This window comes from Aplysia californica, unplaced genomic scaffold (assembly GCF_000002075.1).
Source record: "Aplysia californica isolate F4 #8 unplaced genomic scaffold, AplCal3.0 scaffold00235, whole genome shotgun sequence".
Lineage (NCBI taxonomy): Eukaryota > Metazoa > Mollusca > Gastropoda > Aplysiida > Aplysiidae > Aplysia > Aplysia californica.
Window position 1 is genome coordinate 270,576 of NW_004797505.1, and position 21,645 is coordinate 292,220.

The 21,645-nt window shown below is 37.9% G+C and overlaps 2 protein-coding genes across 2 annotated transcripts in view; one reads left to right on the forward strand and one right to left on the reverse strand.

Moving 5' to 3' along the window:
- Positions 1 to 10,510, forward strand: part of LOC101845930 (CAAX prenyl protease 1 homolog) — a 22,539-nt gene extending 12,029 nt beyond the window's left edge. The window contains exons 6-10 of the mRNA XM_005100083.3: positions 141 to 282; positions 5,548 to 5,681; positions 6,501 to 6,725; positions 8,246 to 8,386; positions 9,188 to 10,510. Of these exons, the coding sequence (XP_005100140.1) occupies positions 141 to 282; positions 5,548 to 5,681; positions 6,501 to 6,725; positions 8,246 to 8,386; positions 9,188 to 9,421 (876 nt within the window). The 3' untranslated portion in view covers positions 9,422 to 10,510. The remainder of the gene's footprint in view (positions 1 to 140; positions 283 to 5,547; positions 5,682 to 6,500; positions 6,726 to 8,245; positions 8,387 to 9,187) is intronic.
- Positions 10,511 to 15,933: 5,423 nt separating this feature from the next.
- The window catches only part of LOC101846142 (proteasome assembly chaperone 1), a 13,177-nt gene continuing 7,465 nt past the window's right edge, over positions 15,934 to 21,645 (reverse strand). Inside the window, exons 5-6 of the mRNA XM_005100084.3 lie at positions 18,395 to 18,531; positions 15,934 to 16,694 (exon numbers count right to left, since the gene is read on the reverse strand). Of these exons, the coding sequence (XP_005100141.1) occupies positions 16,620 to 16,694; positions 18,395 to 18,531 (212 nt within the window). The 3' untranslated portion in view covers positions 15,934 to 16,619. The remainder of the gene's footprint in view (positions 16,695 to 18,394; positions 18,532 to 21,645) is intronic.

Sequence of the window (21,645 nt, forward strand, 5' to 3'; positions counted from 1 at the left end):
GGGGGGGTATGAGTGTGCATGTGTGTTTGTTGATAAATGTGTGTGCATCATCTATGTACAATATATTTACCATGCCGCAGTAAATTTCTCTTTGTGGGGGTCAATATATCTATCTTATCGTATAATATTATCCTGTGCAGTTACTTGTGACTGTGTATGCTGACTACATTGCGCCACTGTTTGACAAGTTCACACCACTACCAGAGGGGGAGCTCAGGACTCGTATAGAGGAGTTAGCCCTCAGCATCAACTTCCCGCTCAAGAAACTCTTTGTTGTTGAAGGTAGGTTTTTTGGTTTTTATGTATTGTCTAAACGGTCGATAGCTCTTACTTTCTTTTACGATTTAATTAATGCATACTCCATTTCTGGAACAGAAGTTGAGAGGGTTTTTATTATTTTTTTGACACAGTTTATAGATGTTGATAATTTCAATGTGTGCAGTGGTTTTGACCGTCGACTCCACTTGTGTTGAACAGCTCGCTTGAGTTGATCTTCAGTTAAGTTGATCTTTTTCTCAGGTCCGAGCACCTCTTTTTCTTTACAGATCCGAACGGTTAAATTGAACTTCATATAAGTGTAATCTTTTTTTGTTCCCCAAATGACATCAGCTCATCTATAGTCGACTGTATATATTTAGGTACCAGAAACTAAATTTTCAAACTGGCTGTATGCCAAATTTATCTGTTCCATTTGAAAGGCCTATATCCACTGAGCATTTTGGTACCATTCTTTAACGTCTCCGTCAATTTTAAAGAAAATTGTAGTTGTTTAAAATTTGATCAAATTTGTTAAAGTCAGTCACTGGCTGCAACCTGCATGTTTGACAGACAATAAAAAAGTACCAAGAGCAATAAACATCTCCACATTATCAGAGTACAATCACTATAACAAATATATGGAACCTAATTTTTTTCAAGACTGTGAGATCATTACAAATCTGTATTTTATCGCCTCAAACACGAGGATCTGTAGTTATTTCGACAAAAACACCGAGCGTTGACCCGGCCGGCGCCGCACCAGCCCCCGCGGCGAGCGAGTCGGCTCTATACTGTAGTGTACCACGCGTGCGGGGTCACATGCTTTTCGAGTTTCGCGTAAGGATTGATGTAAAATAATTCCAAGTTAATTACTTTATTCTAATAGGAAATAAACTGATCTTTTAATGAATACCTTTTATAAGCCGGTATTTTACATATTTTGAGTAAAAAGTGATCTTTTAACATTTTGACGGCATTTTTAAAAGCTTTCTATTTAGACGCCAAAGGCTAAACATATATCACGGGAAAGCTCGTTTAAAGCTCTACAGTTCTCCGCCAATGAAAAGACGGTATTTAATCATCCCTCGTTCCGCGAAGCAGTTGAATGCACGCGTGTCAATTTTTCAACCGGCCGACCACGCATTCCGACCGCGAGGGGCTTCACTTTCATCAGCGATTCTCCAGCTCCTAATAATTGGACATATAATCAACTTACACAATTGTAACGAAGAAAAGCTGAACTTTTACAACGTGTACGGCATTTGGTGTTTTATAGCGAAAGAGCAAAGAAACAGCGATCGGAATTACCCCGATTTCACTGATACCACGCGGTCGGAAGGCCGAGAGTGCCCGCGAGGCCGTGTTTACGCTACCTAATATATTCAATATAATTTTATTACCAAATACAGTCAGGTACAGAAAACTCAAACACGTCGGAGTTGACAAAATGTGTTCGACACATCTATAATTCGGGTAAACTGATAAAATGAAAAATTAGGAATATTGAAGAAAATCAAGAGAAATAACTGATGGTACAATAGTTGGAAAATATATCACTGTAACGGATTTACTGTAGCAGGTTTGCTGCACACAGCATTTCTAGTTATTCTTTGCCTCTTTTTAAAATCTGTCCAACTGTTCTAAGTTGCATGTGAAGTCTAGGCCAAATTCCTTCACATTTTGTCTGTTTTTGTCTTCAGAATGGGACCAGAGATAGGAAGAGACATGGCACGTGTTTGCTTGATGTTCTCAAATTTGGTGAAGCGCACTTGCTTTCTCTCTGGTAAACATCAAATGCTGGCGTTTTCGATTTTTATGTTGATTTTTTTAGAAATGTGGAAAGTGGTGATTTTGGGATTTAAAATCTCGTACAAATTTCTTTGTTAGCACAGGGCTTCTTGTCAATCTCTGCTAAAATCTGACACTTGGTTTCTGTCGTCGAACAATTTCAATTAGGTTTACTCTTCTGGTCCATCATGAAAAGTACTGAGTATCAATAAAAAGATAGTGCATGGGCCTTGTTCGGTGCCGAAGTAAGAGTAAGAAAGAGAGTGTTGCTGATAAGCCTTACGACTAAAATAAAATTTCTGTTTGTATATTAGATCATGATCACGATGATGTCAATACTGGTCAGAGCACTCCGCCCATTCATCTCATGTAATTTGATCTGTGTTATCTCTTCCCGATCCATACCTTCGCGTTCAAACAATGTATACACAACCCCCCCCCCCCCCCCCCTCCCCCCACATACACCCACATGCACGCAAACACAAACATAATTCACCCGCCATACAGCGTCAAACTGTCTGTCTTCGATTACACACTACCACTCAACACCCACTCTCACATGATAAGACTCAAAACACTTCCAGTGCCTTCCTTCAAGTAATGTGCAAGCTTAGTGGGCTTGTGTAACCTGATACTCTCAGTGACGAGGGGTGTATCGTTTTTCCATCGTGTACAAAGGGTGATTTGAATTTGAGACAATGGCTGTTGGATCTCTAAACTGCAGTGTAACTGATTTTTACGTATGTTATTGTCTTCTTAAGACTCCTTGGTTTCAGGCAGCTGCATTCCAATTTCAAACATACTCTATGTGTTTTTATACTTACTAAAGAATTTTCAGTTTTGATAGGAATTAATTTTGAATCTTGCAAAGGTGGTGGTTGAAGTCCATTCTTTATATTTTGGGACCACCTTTTGGTTCTTAAACGAACGGAACTTGCTCACAAGACCTCCAAGATTTTTACCCGTATCTGAGAAGGCTAGGTGTACAATCTTACCTACTCTGGGATGCCTGGATCGATAACAACCTACCCTAGGGTCAGGGCTGTGGCTGAAAGACAAAGGGGGGGGGGGGGGGTGAAAGCAGATGACTAAACAGGACTAGAGAACAGGAAAGAAGGTGAAAGGTGATCATTTTAGAAAAGAACATTTTTTCATTGCTGTCAGGTTTTGATCCGAGGACCATTTGAATGAGAGGCGAACACCATACTTCTAGATCAGGAGATCCTCATTTGGGACAATTAGCAGGAAAAGTTTTATGTTTTTTCAAGATGAGATTCATACAGGTGTTTTAGAAAACAGTGTTGCCAATATAAAGAAAATACAGCGGTACAGGCTGGGAATGGCACATTGTACAAGCTATCTATGATGCTGAGTTTTGAGGTGTTTGTGTTATCTATGCCCAACTGTATCCAGGATATGTTCTGGAAAAATATGTTGATTGCTTACCAATGATGTAGAGGGAAAAGAACTTGAAAATCAAGTGCGCTTTTTTTCTGCATACCTGGATACCTGGAGGTGTCATCTCTGACTCAGAGGTTGATGTGTAATTTCTGTAATGGCCCTCCCATCTTTCATGGTCGCGAGCAAAAAAAGCAGTAGATGTAGGAGGTGTAGGGGGAGAGTGTTTACAAAATATCTGGTTTAGATTTCAAGTAGGCAAACTTGCTGTGGAAGAAACAGTAGTAAAGAAGAGAGCCAGGATACCATCCTCCCGTACATTGTAGGCCCTAAAGTGCACCATAATATTATTAACTTTTCTGCAATAGATTTTAACGATATTTTACAGGAAAAATATTAAAAGATTTGAAATTTGTGGTAATGAAAATATACAAATCACATAAAAATCTTTAATTTTGAATTTGAAAGGGACTGCAAAAGGACTGTAACTGTTTACTGTACTGGCTAGCAAAACTTGGGCGCTGTAAAAAGTGAAAAAGCCTTATGTTACAAAGGCATTAATTGTCTTGATTCAAACTGTTAATGTGGGGTTTTTTTTTTTTTTTTTGCATTGATATTATCATTTTGCGTTGTAGAGAACAATCACATGTTCAAAATTTTGATAGTTTGAATTGGTACCAGCTCCTGGGCTATCTAAATACAGTTGAACCTGCCGTGACGGCCATCTGTGTAATACTGCCGTCTGTACAAAAGGCCACTTCCAATTTCTCCCCTTTCGTGTTTTTCTATATAATTTCACTATGTAAAACGGTCATCTGTCCAATGCGGCCGTGGCCACCATATTTTATCACACATCAAACAATAACGCCTGTCTCAGACGGCCACCTCTCTCATAGCCCAACGCTTTGTCATAAATTATGTATTGACCACTGATGTTGTGGACGAGCCGTCATAATTCAATCACCTGTGGTATGGTTAGGTAGTCTCTCCATCGTATCATGTTGCGTAGGTCCCTCCCACTGTTGACCAACAGGTAACAATGAATTTTCAGCTGCTGCTGAGGGATGTGTGTGATTCCTCATAACCCATAGGCCCTGTCCTCAACTTATACACAAATCGTAAGTGAAATGAGAGGTCACTGTTTACCCAGCCTGTAACAAAGTAATAATGGACATCAACATGAACTTGTGATGTGACAGAAGCATCACTTGTTCTCCGATTGGTGGTGACCCATGTGTTTGTTTTACCATGGCACTCGATCTTCCTTGTTTGACATTTCATTTTATTTTCACCCTTGCACAAAATCAGCAACAAAAAAAGCTAACAAAAAACAAGCAAGCAAAAACAACAACAAAAATGATGACAAAAACAACAGCGACAACGGCAATGTGGCTACCTTCGGTTGGGACTTGGGACCTCAGAGGGGAATGGTTTATTTTCTTCCTTTTGATCAGTCCTGCCTAAGATGGCCACCTGTCTTAAACGGCCACTTTTGTCCTTGAAAATGGATGGCCGTCTTACACAGGTTGGACTGTATTAATACATAACCCATGTTATATTCATAGGTCATTGTATAGGTTTAATGCCCCTTTCAACACTGTAAAGTTATTCAAGAGGCAGTACCTCTGAATTAACATTCATCTGTTATGGGACCAAGCCAAGTGGGTGGAGAGCCTTTAAAGCTTTCCAGAACAACAAAAGTTCAGAATGCTTCTTTGGGGTATGGAACAAAGGCCATTGCTCCAAAGCCCAACTCAATAGCAACTGAGGTAACGGTAACGGTGCCCTCCATATTATGTTTTGGAAATGAGAAATTTGCAACTCTCCTACAAAAGTTTCCTGTATGTCATAGAACTCTGCTGGAGCACAGTTTGATTGTTTTGTGGGTGGATGTGGAAGAGCCATTCTAAAAGGCACTTTTCTGTGCTTTAAGTAATATTTTTAGGCTACTTTCTTGTTGTTCTGATCCAGAGTTTTGCGCAGTGTTTTTCTTTTACATTTCTATGTTTGTATACTCTTACAAATACACCTTCAGAAATAATTTGTTGTTGATATTTTTTATACCTTTGTTGATGGTGGGGTGATTTCTCCCCTTTTCCTTAGGTTCCAAGAGGTCCTCTCACAGTAATGCATACTTCTACGGCTTTTTCAACAACAAACGTATTGTCCTTTTTGACACTCTCTTGGAGGACTATGCCCCTGCTAATAAAGAAGAGGAGAAAGAAGATAAAACAAAGGTAAATGTAAGAACACTCCCTCAGAGTCTGAAATTGTAATAGTCTTTTTTTGCCTTTTTAGTTTGTTTTGTTCATTTTGAGGTGAGTGAAGGATCATAATATGAAAGCCCAAGATTCATTAAATGAAATTTGATGTTTCAGTTCCTAATCGTGTATGCTTCTGTTAAGATCTTTTATTGTTGGTTGTTGGCGTATGCTTTGGTGCGGTTGCTTCTTGTTTCCAAGCAACCATCTATCATCCCTATCTCTCCTGCTTCTTTTCTTTGTATGTTACTCACTTGTAATACCTCTAATCTTCGGCACTTAAATGCTGTTTGACTTTTTAAAAAACTAAACAAGATTCATTTTTTAAATTTTGCTGGGATATTTTCTTGTTTGATTATTAAACTTTTTTTTTAGACCAAGTCCATGAATTGTCACTTTTATTATCTGATAACTATAGTATGAATTTTAAAAAAAGGATGTCAAAGTTATCGGTTCAATACCATAGAAGAACTGAGAAGTCTGACAGAGAGGGGTTGTCCTTTACACAAGGCTTTAATTATAGCTGAAAAGTGAGATAATGATATTCTGACTTCAGTTGAGTCACATTACATAGTGTCAGGTAAACAACACAGATAGCAATAGCACATTGTAAAAAATTGCTGTCAATCTTTAGGAGGAATAGATAATTTTTCAACAGATTTGAAGGAAGTGACAATCCATGGCAGATGGACCATTATTTGATACAGCTGATTGACTTAAGAGTAGCATTTCTTACGATTTTATACATACATATTCTATCTGTGCTCACTGCTCTTTTGACATATTTCTTCGCAGGCAGAGGAGTCGAATTCTGGGGACCAGGAGAATGACACGCAAAGGACAGATGACAATAAGACTGAAGGGGCTGAGGAGACAGATCAGGCGAAGAGCCAGGAAGACAGTGCAGAAAAGAAAAAGAAGAAAGTTGGCTGCAACAACGAGGAGGTGCTTGCTGTCCTGTGTCATGAATTGGGTCACTGGTACCACAGCCATGTTCTCAAGCAGCTCATTATCTCACAGGTAATATTGCTGGTACTGAAAGTTTTATAAGGTGATCCAAAAAAGAGAGAGAAAAGAGACCATGCTTGTGTTGTTTTTTGCCGTTGGTGAATAAGTGTTCTCTCTTGCCTTTTAACTTCTTGAGGAGTATAGGCTATCAACTATTCCTAATAATAATAATAATGATTGCATTTATACAGTTCATATCCATGCTCAACAGGATTCTTCATGCACTTTACAACTATTATTACCCCAGCAGACCCTAGAACACTGAGAAACATTCTCAGCTTCCAGGGGAAGCATACAGTGCAAGCAGCTGATTAAGCGCTAAAAAAATAATAAACTAATAAGATCTTTTGCCAGGTACGTACCCATGCCCACCTGGGTTTAGTCGTCTTCCTCTGTTCTTTTGAGCCTTGGGTTTCATCTCAATGGCATTGTGGTTTTATATCTTGAAATTTCTTGCAGTGGAATAGGTGTACAGGTACACTTGTATTTTTTGTTGTTAAAGGTTTGAGGTGTCTCCCTTTAAAAATGTGTTTTATTAATGCGACCTTTTAGTGTTGTTACTATTGTCATGTTACTATTGTAATTTAACTGTACTGTTTTGTGCATTCTTATAATTCTCCCCATTGTTCAGTTGTCTTCATTTGACTGTCTTAACTCAGTTTGAAATTCGTAGAAATTACGACAAAAGCCAAATTGCACAGGCTTAGAACAAGCTCCATGAAGAAAGGAAGTGAGTGGTTGGCAGGTGCTCACAACCAAAAGGTCATGGGTTTGAACCCATGGTAGATACTCTGGTGTGCTTTGCTCCTTTTTTCCTATCAAACATCTATCATCCTTATGTTCCCCCCCCCCCCCCCCCCCCCCCCCCCGGGGCAGTGCCACTGACTGTAGTGTCTTTAGGCCATTCCCAAAGGGGGGGGGGACATTTCTCGTTCGTGTACAGTAGAATGTATATGAGCTGATTCATCATGTCACGCTCATAACTGTACCTGATCTACAACAGGGAACTGCTGCTTTTTCTTTCCTAATCCTTACTATTGTCATTCCTCTACTTCTTTTGTATGTTTGTCACACTCTTGTGACCTGCTATTTCCGGGGTGCCTTGATAGTCAAAGCAGATTTTGTGCTGTTGAAGCTAGAGAGGTGAGCAGAGTAAGTTTGATTCCCTGTAAAGACTTCTCTGTTGACACCCTCCCCTTGGCGCTCATATGACCTTATGCAGTTGCGAGCGCCGTAAAACCCTCTACTAAAACTAACTTAACATCTTTATGTCTTCTTTTTCTTCTTTGTGTATGTAATTCCCCTCCCCCCTCGCCTGTATAAATGACCACCTCCCACCTTAAATGTTAAAAAATGTTATAGTGACACTGTCCAAAATGTTCACCTTTCTAAGACAACCACCTTCTATTCAACAATTGGTGGCTGTCTTGGACAATTTCTACTATTTTTCTCTGTCTCATACACATTTTTTTTTTTGCTGACCGTCTCTGTTAAAAAAATGTGTTGCATTTTCCTTTCTACTATTTCCACAGATTAATATGTTTCTCTGCTTTGGCATATTTGCTGTACTGATGAAAGAGAAGGTTTTGTTTGCCGCCTTTGGATTTGATGTGCAGCCAACCATGATAGGACTGATCATCATATTCCAGTTTATTTTGGCACCATATAATGAGGTAATCATGTAATTTCTTTTAGTTTTACCAAATAGAGATAATCAGAATCGGGTGGGAGCAAATGAGATTGTCAGTGAAGGTTTTTAGCTGTAATAAGAGTTTTACAGCGCTTGAAATACAAGAAAAAAAGGAAGGAGGAGAGATGAGGATGATGTTTAAAAGGAAAGAAGTTTACCAAACAAAAGTGCCTGCCCATCACCCGCTAGTGAAGTTTTAAAGGTGATGTTATGAATTAGTGCACTATCTATCTAAGCAGAATCATCTGTATTAGAAGAAACTGGAGATGAAAGCAGATGTCAGAACATGTCTTGAGAACAGGTAAGGTGAAAAAAGTGTTTCTGCCGCTGTCAGATTTGGAATTCCGAACCTATTGAATGAGAGGCTAACACTGTACCTCTACACCAAGATAGTTCCCTGTTTATCATTTTAATTTATGCAACTTATTGGAAGATGTGGCCCTTGGAACCTGTGTGTAATGACTGGTTTCTGTGTATAGAAATTGGGGTTCCTTCATATACTACATATACTGCATATATACCTTATGCATAACATCTATTACTCTGTTCTGATTATTTATAAATTGCAATGCCGATACATGAGACTCGTGAGTTGTCTAAACTATGAGATAATGGTAATGTGACACTTTTTTTTCGACTGGTTCTAGCACATAGTTATTAGAAAACTGAGATTGGTTCTGTTAAAGGCAAAATATTCTGTGCTGAAAATTAGAAAATGAAAATATGCTATACACAGTATTTCAGTGTTTTATATTTTTATTGTAATAATGCTATCCATCCCCAGGTTCTGTCATTTGTCTTGACGTACATGACGCGTAAGTGCGAGTTCCAAGCGGACGCCTTTGCTGCAGGGATGGGCTGGAGTGACACTCTTCGCTCGGCCTTGATCAAACTGAACGAGGATAACCTGAGTTTCCCACTCAGCGACTGGCTCTACTCTGCATGGCATTTCTCCCATCCCCCTCTTCTGGACCGTCTCAGGGCTCTTCACGACCAGCCGGATAAAAAGACACAGTAGTCTGACCAAGTGCGCTGATTAATTGTCCAAGGTGTGCGTCTCAGATCAGGTTTCTGTATATTGTTTTGTGTTAATCGTTAACCGTTTTTGCTTCTGCAGGCCAAGCCATGGGTTGAATAATGACGATGAACTGTATTTAGCATACTCTCTAGGAAAGTGCTGAATGTGCTTTACAGTACATGTAATGCAAAGAACATAGATTCCTCTTTTTCTCTTTCTGCTCAATTGAAAGTAAAAATAGCCTATTTGCCAACTGAACTCTTATGAGAAGATAAGGACAGATCATCATAAAAAATAATTCGTTCATTTCTAACTTTACCACTGGGCTCATTCTCAAGACCATTGACATTAATTTTGAAGCTTGGAAGACATTTTATAATAATGGTGTGTTCAATGAGCACGATCTCAGATTTACCTTTATATTCAGTTTAAGATAATTTTTGCTGTCCATCCAGATTGATTTATTTTGAATGTATTAAAAGTTGTGTCCACAAAGTTTGGAATGTCTTCTTTATTTCCAAAGATGTACATTTGGGTATCATCAACAGATATATGTTATTTCATTTCATACTTTTTAAATCTTTAAGATGTTGACATGGGGCTGTGTGCATACAGTGTGAAAATCTCTGGTCCAGTGTATTAATGAGTGGATGGTGGACTTCTGAAGTGCCATTAACATAAAACCTTTCAACTGTGAAAAATTGTCAGTTAAAATGCACCTTCATTAACTCTAGATGAGTTACATGGATATGACAAATACTTGGCTACTTCTCTTTATCTATTTTCCTTTAGTCAGCGGGCAGTAAGTTGCCAACTCCCCAATTTTGAACCTTTGCAGTTATGTGATTTGGGATGGACACCAATATTATATTGGGAGACATAAATATGTGATTGTGAGAGTGTGCATGTATGCGTGATGCAACCAGCTAGACTGAGACACATTTAATTATTTTGGTACTCTCAGATTTTGTCATTCCCTGCAAAGAAGAGAGCTGATTAGTTGTTGTTCATTTAGTGACAATTATTTTTAAAAATTAATTGGGGGTTGTGTTTTTTTTGTTCACTTGTCTTTATTAGGATGAAAAAAAATATCCATTTATCTTGAATACAAGTCGAGATATTTGCAAAAGAAGGAGGTGGGGGTCACTTGTTTTCAAAGGTAAAATTAGTGAGAAAAGGGCCGCCAAAGATTAGTTATTTTCTTAGCTTAAGAGTCCGTGGAAACTGAAAATTTACTTTTTTGTGCCTTTAATCAACGTTTTTCAGTAAAAATTCACACACAAATGTGTTCTTAATTGGATAACTATGGTGTTAAGCCAAAAAACAAAAATTAGACAAAAATTGCCAAACTGATAGAAAATTGCCAGTTTCTTCAATTTCATTATTTTGACGTGCGCCTGATTTCACCACGCTGCCTCACATATGCTAAACTCAAAATTTTCAATTTATTTTTTATTTGCAGTTTCTAAATCTGTTTTATCGGTTGCATGTGCTGTCCAAATTCAAATTCTGGATGTTAAAAGAAGCAAGAAAAACTAGGTAATGCAGACAATAGTTAAAAGAATGAAATAGTGATTTCTCTCCCCAGTATAGCAAAATTTTGCCTTTTGGGCTTAGTACATTTTAACAGCTTGCAGTCGTTATGGTTCAGAACTAAATAATGCACGTCATTCTTCTCATAATTAGTTCTTATTTAGCGCATGACATTTTCAATCTTTCCTTGAATTTGAATAAAATTCTTCAAATTATTTGAAATTTCATTTCACATGCAAAAAATGGCAAGTATTGGATAGAAAGTATGAACCGGGTTTTCATGGATCTTGCATTTTCAATGCGGGTAATGTTTAGAATGTGTTATCTGTGGGTGGTAGAGAGCCCTGAACCATACACATTGGGTTTTTTTGTTGTTGATTCTGAGACTGTGCTGTGTTATGTCAGAGTGGAAAGCTTTGTATTTGATACTTTTTTATGGTTCTGTGACAAATAAATGGTGTCTGATGTGTGCAAGGTATGAAATGAGTTATGTTCTCCAGTCATTTGGGTTGAGTTGTTTAAGCATATCTTATCTCAATTTAAGAACAGGCTGGCACGCACATGGCAAAATTGGCAGGACACAGAAATCTTTTTGTTATTTATGCATTATTTCATTATGTTGAATGCATTATGTACAAAGAATATACATGTGTAAGAAAATATTTGGGCTCTGAAATCTGTTCATTATGCATGTGCTAGACTGTACCTTCATTATTTATTAATCATGTTATTCTGTCAGCTTTGTGTATGGTTTAGCTTCTGTTTTTATTCTCCTGCCCATCTCCCATCCCCCCACTCCTTGAGTGTTGGGAGCTAAAAATAACTTCTCTGCTCTCCAACACAAGATACAACACTACTAGCAATGGTGAAATGTTCCCTCAAGTACACACTTTGGTGCATCTTCTCGGTCCCTTTCTTCTTTTTTTCCCCCTATTCTAATAATAACAGGACCAAGTGCTCCATTTTCACAATAAACTTTTTGTGTTTCGTGAGGTCATAAATTCCTTATAAGTGTTAGTTCTTGTCACTGTTGTATATCTTTCTGTTTCGTTAAATTGACTCAGTTTTCATCGTTGATTATACTGAGTTTTGTTGAACTTAAACGAAGAAAGTGAATCAAAAGAGACAGGATTGGTAAGTTATTAACATTTGATTTCTTATTATATTCTTACAGACTGTGTGACCAACACACATTCCTTCCTCCTGTCTGTGAAAGTTAATTCCTTTGCTGATGTCTTATTATTTGCTTTGTATTTATTTAGGTCCTGTATAGTAAGTTAATTTGACTATGCCTGTGTCCCTTTTGTCATTTTCATTATACAATTAACACGGTTAATATTTTAAAAAATAGGTCTTTGAATTTTGTTCCCTTTTTGTCTTTGTAAGAAAACTATTGGTCTGTTGAAATTCTCTTATAATTTCTAAACCAAAAAGTTATGTCAGTTTAAGCGAACTCAGCTGTAACTTCTTATCTGTTCAGTGAGAGAGTTACTGAAATAATGTCCAAAGTTTTTAATTTTTCTCTGCTTTAGATCAGAGTGTTAAACTACAGAGTGCAGTCTGTGAATGTCAGTATAAAATAGGACATACATGTATATTGACTGACTTACCAATCAGGTACATGTACATTCAATTGTGTTTATTAGTATTAAAGAACAGACATCCGCTTATTTAATAACCTAACAGTGTTAAACCTATACCATTTCGCATTTTAGAACATGCAACTACTTCAAAGAACATCATTTAATTTGAGAAAGGATAGTATGATTAAGGTGTATGTAATGTGAAAGTTTTTTTGTTACATTTTTGTTGCTCATGAAAAACCACTGTCTCTGCACCGTTTTCTTCAAAACTGAGGGGCTCAACCAGTGCAGTCTAAAAAATGATTTTTTTGTTTTCTTTCCAATGATCTGTTGCTACATTGACTACATTAATTGTGTATTATTGTCATTCATTGTTGGCTCATAATGCTGTACTGGCATGTGCTATGGTACGTATGTTTTTGTTTACTGATGAGTGCTGATGTCATTTGAGGCAAGTATGTTTTACTTAGATTATGAAAATTGAAGGATGGTTTTTTAAAAGAGTTATTCATTTTTCCTATTTAAAAAAAATTCAAAATCGTTTTATTATTTATATTTTCTTTCTGCTCTGAAATTGTCAGGTATCAATATTACCAGTTCCTTGCTTTTTGAAGAATTTTTAACTTCTTGTTTAATGATACCACCTTTAGATTTATAAATGAATAGATTTTGCTCAACAGATAGGCCTACCTCTCCCAAAAGGTTGTTCTCCATCTTGATACATTTTCTATGAATAAAGAGCTTCAGGTTTTTATAGTTGGTTTTTATGTTCTGTTACAAAAATATTATCATTCTCTTTTTCTCTCAGTTTATAAAATAGATGGAAACAATGGGTGGCAAGTAATCAGATAATTTGTTTTCGAGTTTGAGCCCAAGTTTTAGTTTCAATTTTTGATTTGTATGGTCTTGGGATCAAATAGCTGTACCGATTGATCGGTGCTGCAAGAAGAGTACAATTATTTCCTATTCGAGTGTGTACTTTAACATTGCTAGATTTTTTTTTTTTGCCATGCAGTGGCCACCTTCTTTCTCTTTTAGTTTTCAAGCAACATTTGATTTAGTTAATCCTAAGCATCCAAAGCGAATTATTGATGTTCAAGAGTCACGACTCGAATTTGTATGGTCATGTTTGAGAACAGAATGCATGTTCAGTTCCGTTAATGCCATATATAGGGAATTTATAGTGCTCATAAAAATTTGTGCGATTAACATTCCCTTCTCAAATAGGCAATTCACAATATATTCTAATTCTGAGTAAGTTTAGTTCACAATATGTTCTTGTTTTATGTAGGAGTAAGTTTAGTGTACTTATTAATTATTCAAAGTGGAAAGAAGCGGTTACAGAGATGAATAAGTAGGTTGCCAAAACGATTCAATTTTGTTTGTTTAACAACAGAAATAAAGAGTTTGACTTTCTTTTTTTCTTGGGTAATATTCGTTGAAAAAATTATGTGCAAATGTAGAGTGTGTTCAGCAGCAAAAATGGATGATGCATGTGATGATATGAGCTCCCTGTTCTTCTATGAATTAAAACATGATTTTCTTCTCTCAAATATTTGTACTGCTGTGTAAAGTTTTCATAACGTCTTGTTTTCCATTGTCAATTATCGTAACATAATTTTAAAATAAGAGGCATGTTGATAAAATGAGTTACTAGTCGCAATCCGCTATGGAGATATCGTCAAAAAATTGACTCTGGGGTCAAATGAGTAGATTTTCAATTGATGCCATTTTCTTTAAGTTTAATAAACTTTATTATTTCATACTTATGAATTGTACAAACCCCACCTGCAATACAATTTTGAACACATCAATTTCCATGGGGCTAAAATCTGAAAAGTAACTTATTTTGTCAGCACGCCTCACAAATATATTTTTCAAAGCAACCGAGATGTGTAGCGTTTGTTACTGGCATATGGTGTAATGGTGTCGGAGGACCTAACTTCACCCCCTGTGTGGGGAAGATATGTGTCATGACGTGGTGGAACCTGGCGCTCGTCAATTTTTGTTGTTGATATCATTTGAAAGCTTATTCTGTAACAAAAATATCCATCTAGCTTGAAAAGAAGTCGAAATATTTGCGATTGAAGGAAGCAGGGTAGCCTGCTTTCAGTGGTAAAATTAATGAGAAAATATCTGTCAAAGTTTGGTAACTTCAATAGCTGAAGATTCCTTGAAAATTGAAAAATATATATTTTGTGCCCTTAAACATTTTTCATTAAAATTCACAGGTAAATGTGTTTTCAAATTAACATAAAAGGTGTCTAGCCAAAAAACTAAATTTTGATAAATTTGCCAAACTGGTGCCTTTTTCTTGTATTTCATTATTTTGAGGAGCGCCTGATTTCACCATGATGCCTCACATATATTTTCCAGTACCTCAGCGCCTTCCTGCTGGAATGTGTCCCAGTCGCATGCAACCTAGACTGGCCCTGACTTGCGTTCTAGAAACTGGACTTTTCAATGGTCTAACTTTTTGTAACGCCATCATCTATTGAGGCAACAAACGAATGCTACCAACGACTAAATATGTAAAAATGTTATGTAATGTGTCATCTTAATCAGGAGGTGTACACACCTATATGCATTGATCACAATGACTCTGTTGGGTAATGCATACACTCTAGGAATATATTTAGTGTACTTTTCAATTATTTGTGTATATATGGTGCAATGGTTATGCTCTTCGCTTTGAAAGCAATGAGTTACGATTCCCACAAAAGGAATTATATTTTATTGTGAGTCATCGAGTATTTCAGTCCCTCTGTTTGGACATTGGATTACCTAAATGGACCCTGAAAGACAGTACTGAAGTCCAAAATTATCTGCATCATGTCAATGGGGGAACACATCACAAGTAACAACCATCAGTATTTGTTCAGTCTGCTTACTATTCACTGGAAAAAGAACCTGCTTTAATACTAATAATTGGGTTGGGTTAAGGAATGGTTGGAGGATGTCACTGGTATGTCCTGCTTCTTAACCAATGATCTCCCGGCTCCTCCATTTCTGTCTGTCCTGCACTTTCCCATCATTAGTTGACTACTATCATGTCAATGAGCTTCTCTTTCTCAGACAAATTTAAAGGGAAAGAAAACATAACTGCTAAGTACAGCTGATTTGCTCTTTAGTGTTGGTACAACATATAGCATTGTGTAACATATGTCAAATTCCAATGGGAAGCATGTCAGAATGATAGTAAGAAAATACACAAGAGAAAGTAAACCTAGAAGCAGACCAGACCAGAGCGCCCACCAACCACCCGCACAGAAACAGCAAACCACTTATCAAGAAGTCTCTACTCACAAAAGATGGAAAAGATAGAGAACAAAGCACCCTAAAGGTATAGATTACAAATCAATCTTTCTAAAAACATTACTACATACAACACTTGTATGAAAATTTTCCATGAGATTTTATTTGCATCGCGGTATAAAAAATAACAATGGCAAATTAATGAGTTCCTTGAATCAATAACAAACAATATCTTCTCAGAAGTATATCGTAACTATACAGAATTAAGCTGTCAAATTCAAGCTGGTCAAGCTTTATTCACCCCTTTGTGGCTTTTCACTTTTCCACATTAGTTTGATAAAAGCATTGGCTGTACCTGGCATATTGGCAGAGAACGCTGCCCACTTGTAACTTACTATTACATTATTATCCAAACTACTACATACCAAGGGGCACAGGGCTTAGTGACTTCAGGCTCAAGCACAATGTTAAGTTATGTAGGTGAAGCATATCTTCAGACTTCTTCACACTTTGCTTGACAATTAGAACAGAGGCTGAGGCTGTGGCACTTATAAATATGCTAGCCAGAAAGTTCGCAAACTCAGTTATTAGTTATTGTCTCGCATCTCTAACCTAAGTCCCACTGAATCACAATACACATGATATTTCCACTTCAAGAGCGTCATAATTGATATTTGTTCATGTTTTGAAACAAAGGACCCACCTCTGAAAGTGAATCCGAAAAATTTCCAATACTAAAAACAATGCAGCGAATTCCGTCATTCACAACAGGACAAACGAATACTTCTTTCATTTCACTTCCACAACCTCAAACTTTGTTCACGCCATCATAAATACAGCATGTCGTGTATTTGATGCTTTTCAACAATGTCTCTCAACATGTCCTCAGCTTTTTTGTTGGGCTGAAACAGTACCAAAAAAAAGATGTTGAAATAAGGCAAGAAGATAATTCTATGTATGAGATTTTCTTTCAAAACAGTAGGTCTTTTCCATATTGGAAGAAACTCAGAAGAGAGTTAACATCTTGTTTGTGTTCTTAATCGAAAGAAAACAAGATATAAATTTAAAAATTAGTCAAAAGTCAGGGGAATACACTCAAACTTGAAGCAAGATTTCCAACAAAGTGTGAAAGTTGTGACACACTAGCAATAGCTATACATGAAGAAAACAATCAAGACATTACTTAAAAGGAATGAACCGTTTAAAATGCTGTATGTATAACGTATGAGTATGAGAAATGTCAGTCCCAATACAGACACAAAACCAGTGAAAAATATGTTCACTGATCAAAATCAAACAGTAATAATAATAATAGTAATAGACAACATTTGTACAGTGCATAACCCCACTCTACAGCAAGCTCTATGTGCTTTACACACTATATTATTACCCCAGCAGACCGAAGAACACTCCGAAACATTCTGAGCTTCCCGGGAAGCATACAGTGCAAGCAGCTGATTAAGCACTCAAACACTATCAAACTGACAAGATCTTTCACTGTCTATAGCTGGGTACCCATTCTCACTTGGGTGAAGTGAGGAAAATACGTGTAAAGTGCCTTTCCCAGGGACACAATGGCGGGTCCCCCCAGATGGGATTCGAACCCATGACATTACGGTTGCGAGTCTGAAAGCCTAACCACTAGGCCACCAACGCAACAGGTTTCCACTGTGAAACTAGTGGCAATGTCCCCCTACCTCCTCTCTTCACCCCAAAAGCCCAACACTAAAATCATGGCAGACTTGAGTTTAATTAAACTTACAACATAAGACTAAAACTAAAATGTGTACTAAAAATGTATATCTTGGTCTTGGCCTACACTAACAGAAGGCTATCCTTGGGGCTTCAGGACTGTTTTTGCCTTCCTTCTCTTTCTTTGAATGTCTTTACCACTTCTAATTTACAGTTACAGTTGGTAACAATTAGTGAATAAATAAAGTTACAATTCTAAATTTCAAGCAATGAGTGTGCAAACAACGTAAGTAGCCAAAAAGTAACGAAGAATAAAAATCTCTCTTCTCGACATAAATTGATCATTTTCAAGAATGAGTCCCAAGAGGTAGTAGCCATGATCAACACGAGTGGCTCTCCACCAAACTACGAAATGCAACCTGTACCGGTGGGATGGTGGATTTAGTTGTGCTCCCTCTCTACTTGTCCAACTAAAATAATGACTTTATAAATTTCCTCGTGCACACAGTACAAGAACAGCACCTAAAGAGTATAGTATATCAATCCATTAAGTGAGCAGTCAGAGAAATATCACGGGTTGGTTCCACTTTGCTATTATTACCGGTACCTTTACTGTCTTAACCACCGCCCCAAATTATTATTTGATAATTGTTATTAGACACAAACAAAAGGTGTGATCCCTGTTGTAAAACAAGTACAGTCCATTACTGCTGTGGTGCTGATGTACTTTTCAATACTATTCTGTATGCTTCCTGGGAAGCTGAAGATGCTTTTAAGTGTCCTAAGGACTGCAGGAGTAATAATATATACACTGCAGTGTAAAGCGCAAAGAGCTCAAGTGCTATACAAATATTATTTATCATTAAAAACAAACATTGCAACCATTAGAGAGTCCACACAAACTGCTCACCTCAGTCATGTCTTTGATGGGTGTCACCTCCAACACAGGAAGAAATGCTTTAACACTTGGGATATCAGCATATCTGTTTTCCTTGTAGCATACATAAATGACAGCCTTGTACTGATGAACCTGGAAAAATGTCATTACTGACAACAACAAAAAGGAAAGCTGTTACCACAAAACTCTTCAAGCATGAATAAAAAAAGACAACCCCCTAAAGAAAAGAAAACAAACAAATCTTCACGTGACTAGAAGTTGTCTGAAACACTGAAAAAACACGATCTGAAAAAAAAGCCACTACTAGTAGCGCTAATCAGGGGACTTTATAAATGTCAAAAGATTCAAACTGTTTTTAACACACAAATATATTAGGAGAATGAAAAGTTAACACATACGTGAAAAGTTGACATTTTAGAACAGAAAAGAAAGATTACTTACAGATGAAATATTTATTTCAAGAAAACCTGGACATTCCATATGAATGTCAGTTATCACAGTACAGTCCGTGCCGGCTATAAGCACGCCGGCTTAAAGCACGTTACAGACTCAAGCACGCTAAACGGCTCTTACCGAATTTTTGCGATATAATAAATTACATGCCTTTAAGCACGGTAACTTCGGCTTCAGGCACGCTTCATTACAAGACAGTAAATACTTTTATAATGACCCTTCGAAGTTCGAACACAGTCTACACCGCAGCAGTGGAGTGTGTTAAGAGAAACACAGAGAACGCAAGTGATAGAGACACACACTCACACGGGCGGAGAGGAAGGCAGAGAGATGCACACAGCCGCACGCGTGGACATAGGATCTAGCCTAGGGCAAAGTTACACACTGACTAAAAAATACAAAGAGAGTCAGGGAGACGAGAAAGGGCGGCTGGCTGCGATTTCACCTTTGACCCTCGCTAACCATTAATCCTGATTGTGTATCACGCGCGAGGTGAGATGATGAAGGCGGTGGTATGAATGTGGCACAGCCGGCAGTGGTATGCACAGGCAGCGTGTAGGCCTAGTGTGCTGTATCGTGACTGGCCGTCTAAATTAAGTTTTCATTTCCCATTCAACCACAAAACAAAAACAAACAAGCAAACAAAAACTACCATGGCGGGTAAAAATAACAGTGCACACTTTTGCGGGACCGCTATAGGCCTACTTACAAACAACGGGAAATAGCACGGGAAATTTTCTAGATGAAAATCTATGGATTATGTCTACTTCGCACTCAAGCACGCTTTGGATTTAAGCACGCTTATGCATTCTCCCGATGACCGTGCTTAAAGCCGGCGTGGACTGTACAAAAGTAAATATCCCTTAATTAAATACAACCCTCAAACACTTGCAGCACAAATTAATCCTAATTGAAAAGAGTTTGGTCTTGTTGCCATAATATGGTTAATGACGAAGCTACAATCAACAGAAACCCCAATCGATCTTATTAAGCAAGAAAAAAAAATGTTTCTGCCAGAGGTAAATTGTATAGACTTAGTGCAAGTCAAAATGAGATCTAGTCACACCGTCATGCAGATATATCGTTAGATTTGCTTTGTCATGGGTTTCAACTCAAAATTTTTAAAAAGGAGGAACTTTCCGGGTGATCGTGACAGAAGCCCACTTTCGCTAAACACCCATTATTATTATACAGTAGTCTCCGCCTAAGATCCCGCCGCATATGATCCCGGTTCGCTTAAGATCCCGCTGTTATAAGAAAACAGAATTTTTACTATACAAAAGTCACCCCTAAGATCCCGCTCTGATTCACGCTGAAGGTCTACATTCGGCTAAGATCCCGCATTTCAGATCATAATTTGCGGAACAAAAACCCAGGCGGGACAGCCGATCAACCAAGAGTGAAAAGTTGAGATCAATAAACTGTCCGTCGTATTAAAGATCAGCCACTATCGTGAATGTGATCACATACACGTTGTAAAACTCGATGAAGCGATACAATGTTTGCCCCAGATGGAATCACAACGGGGTGTGAACTGACCGACACGTTTGTTTTCCCCGAACATCGCACTCACACCTGAGCTCTCCCCCCTAAACTTGCATCACTCGCTGGGTGGGTAGGGCCTATACGTTCACTCCAGGCGGGATCACATTGAACCGTGAACTCTTCCCTGACCATTGCAGCAGTTGTCTCTACTCCCGATTTCGGGAGACTGACTGAATTTTAATTGGTGTGTTCACAACGTAATGGTGAGTAACGACAAAGGCGGTTCGGGGGGACTCGGTCAGAGATGGAAAGCTATAAATTTTCTACAGGTAAGGGGGAGGGGCAACTGGATAAGCGCAGATCTTGAGACTCATGATAGGATAATAATGTGAAAATGGCACGCCACATCCGACTATGCACCGTGATAGGTCATCAAGGTTAACCACTTTTTGCTCGCCATATGTCATAAACCAACCAAGGGATCACGTCAGTTCATTTTTAGAGTGGAGGGAGACCATTTTACAGATTGTGAGCCTTAGCATGGGTCACCATAGATTCTTCCCTGGGTTCGTCGGTTAAGATCCCGGTTCGCCTAGGATCCCGCTTTTCCTTGCTCCCGAGCACCGGGATCTTAGGCGGAGACTACTGTAGTTTATAGATCTACTGTTGAACCCTAGAATGCTGAAATAAAAACCACCAATCTATCAAAGCAAGGCTATTTCACATCAATTTGAGGGTTTGGAAGATAATTTCAAGTAAGAGTCACTAACCAAATATTTACAATCTTGATTATGTACAGAAAGGGTGGCGCACTGGGGTCTTGTGTGACTTATTTATATTTTCCCTTCATCTTATTCCCCTGCATATATAAACTATATAAAAATTAATCTTGTCTTGAGCCTGAGAAAAGGCCTAGAACCAGAATACCGACTGTCATGTGTACCAGTCTGGGAGTCATGATACGTGAAAGACAAAAATGAATGCTCAAACTCAAAGTAGAGTAATAACTTGAATAGCTCAAGTGAACCTATTCAGTGTGAGAGGTGTAAGAACTGAAGGAGGGCAAGATGCAGTGACACTGAAAATCTGCTAATCTTGAACAGAAAGCTAAAATAAAGTATAATTTACTGTCACCCATCCAATGAAACGCGAAAACTTAGGCCCCTAAGTTCATTAAGTTGATTAACACGCTTACAAATTATGACGGTTCCCCATTTCACAAAAGGCCTGCATCAATGCGCTCTTTACTTTGCAGAGAGCTGTAGTAGTAGATATCAAAATTCTAATTTCAGTTGGGTTTTTTTTGTCCTCTGGCGTTGTGTTCA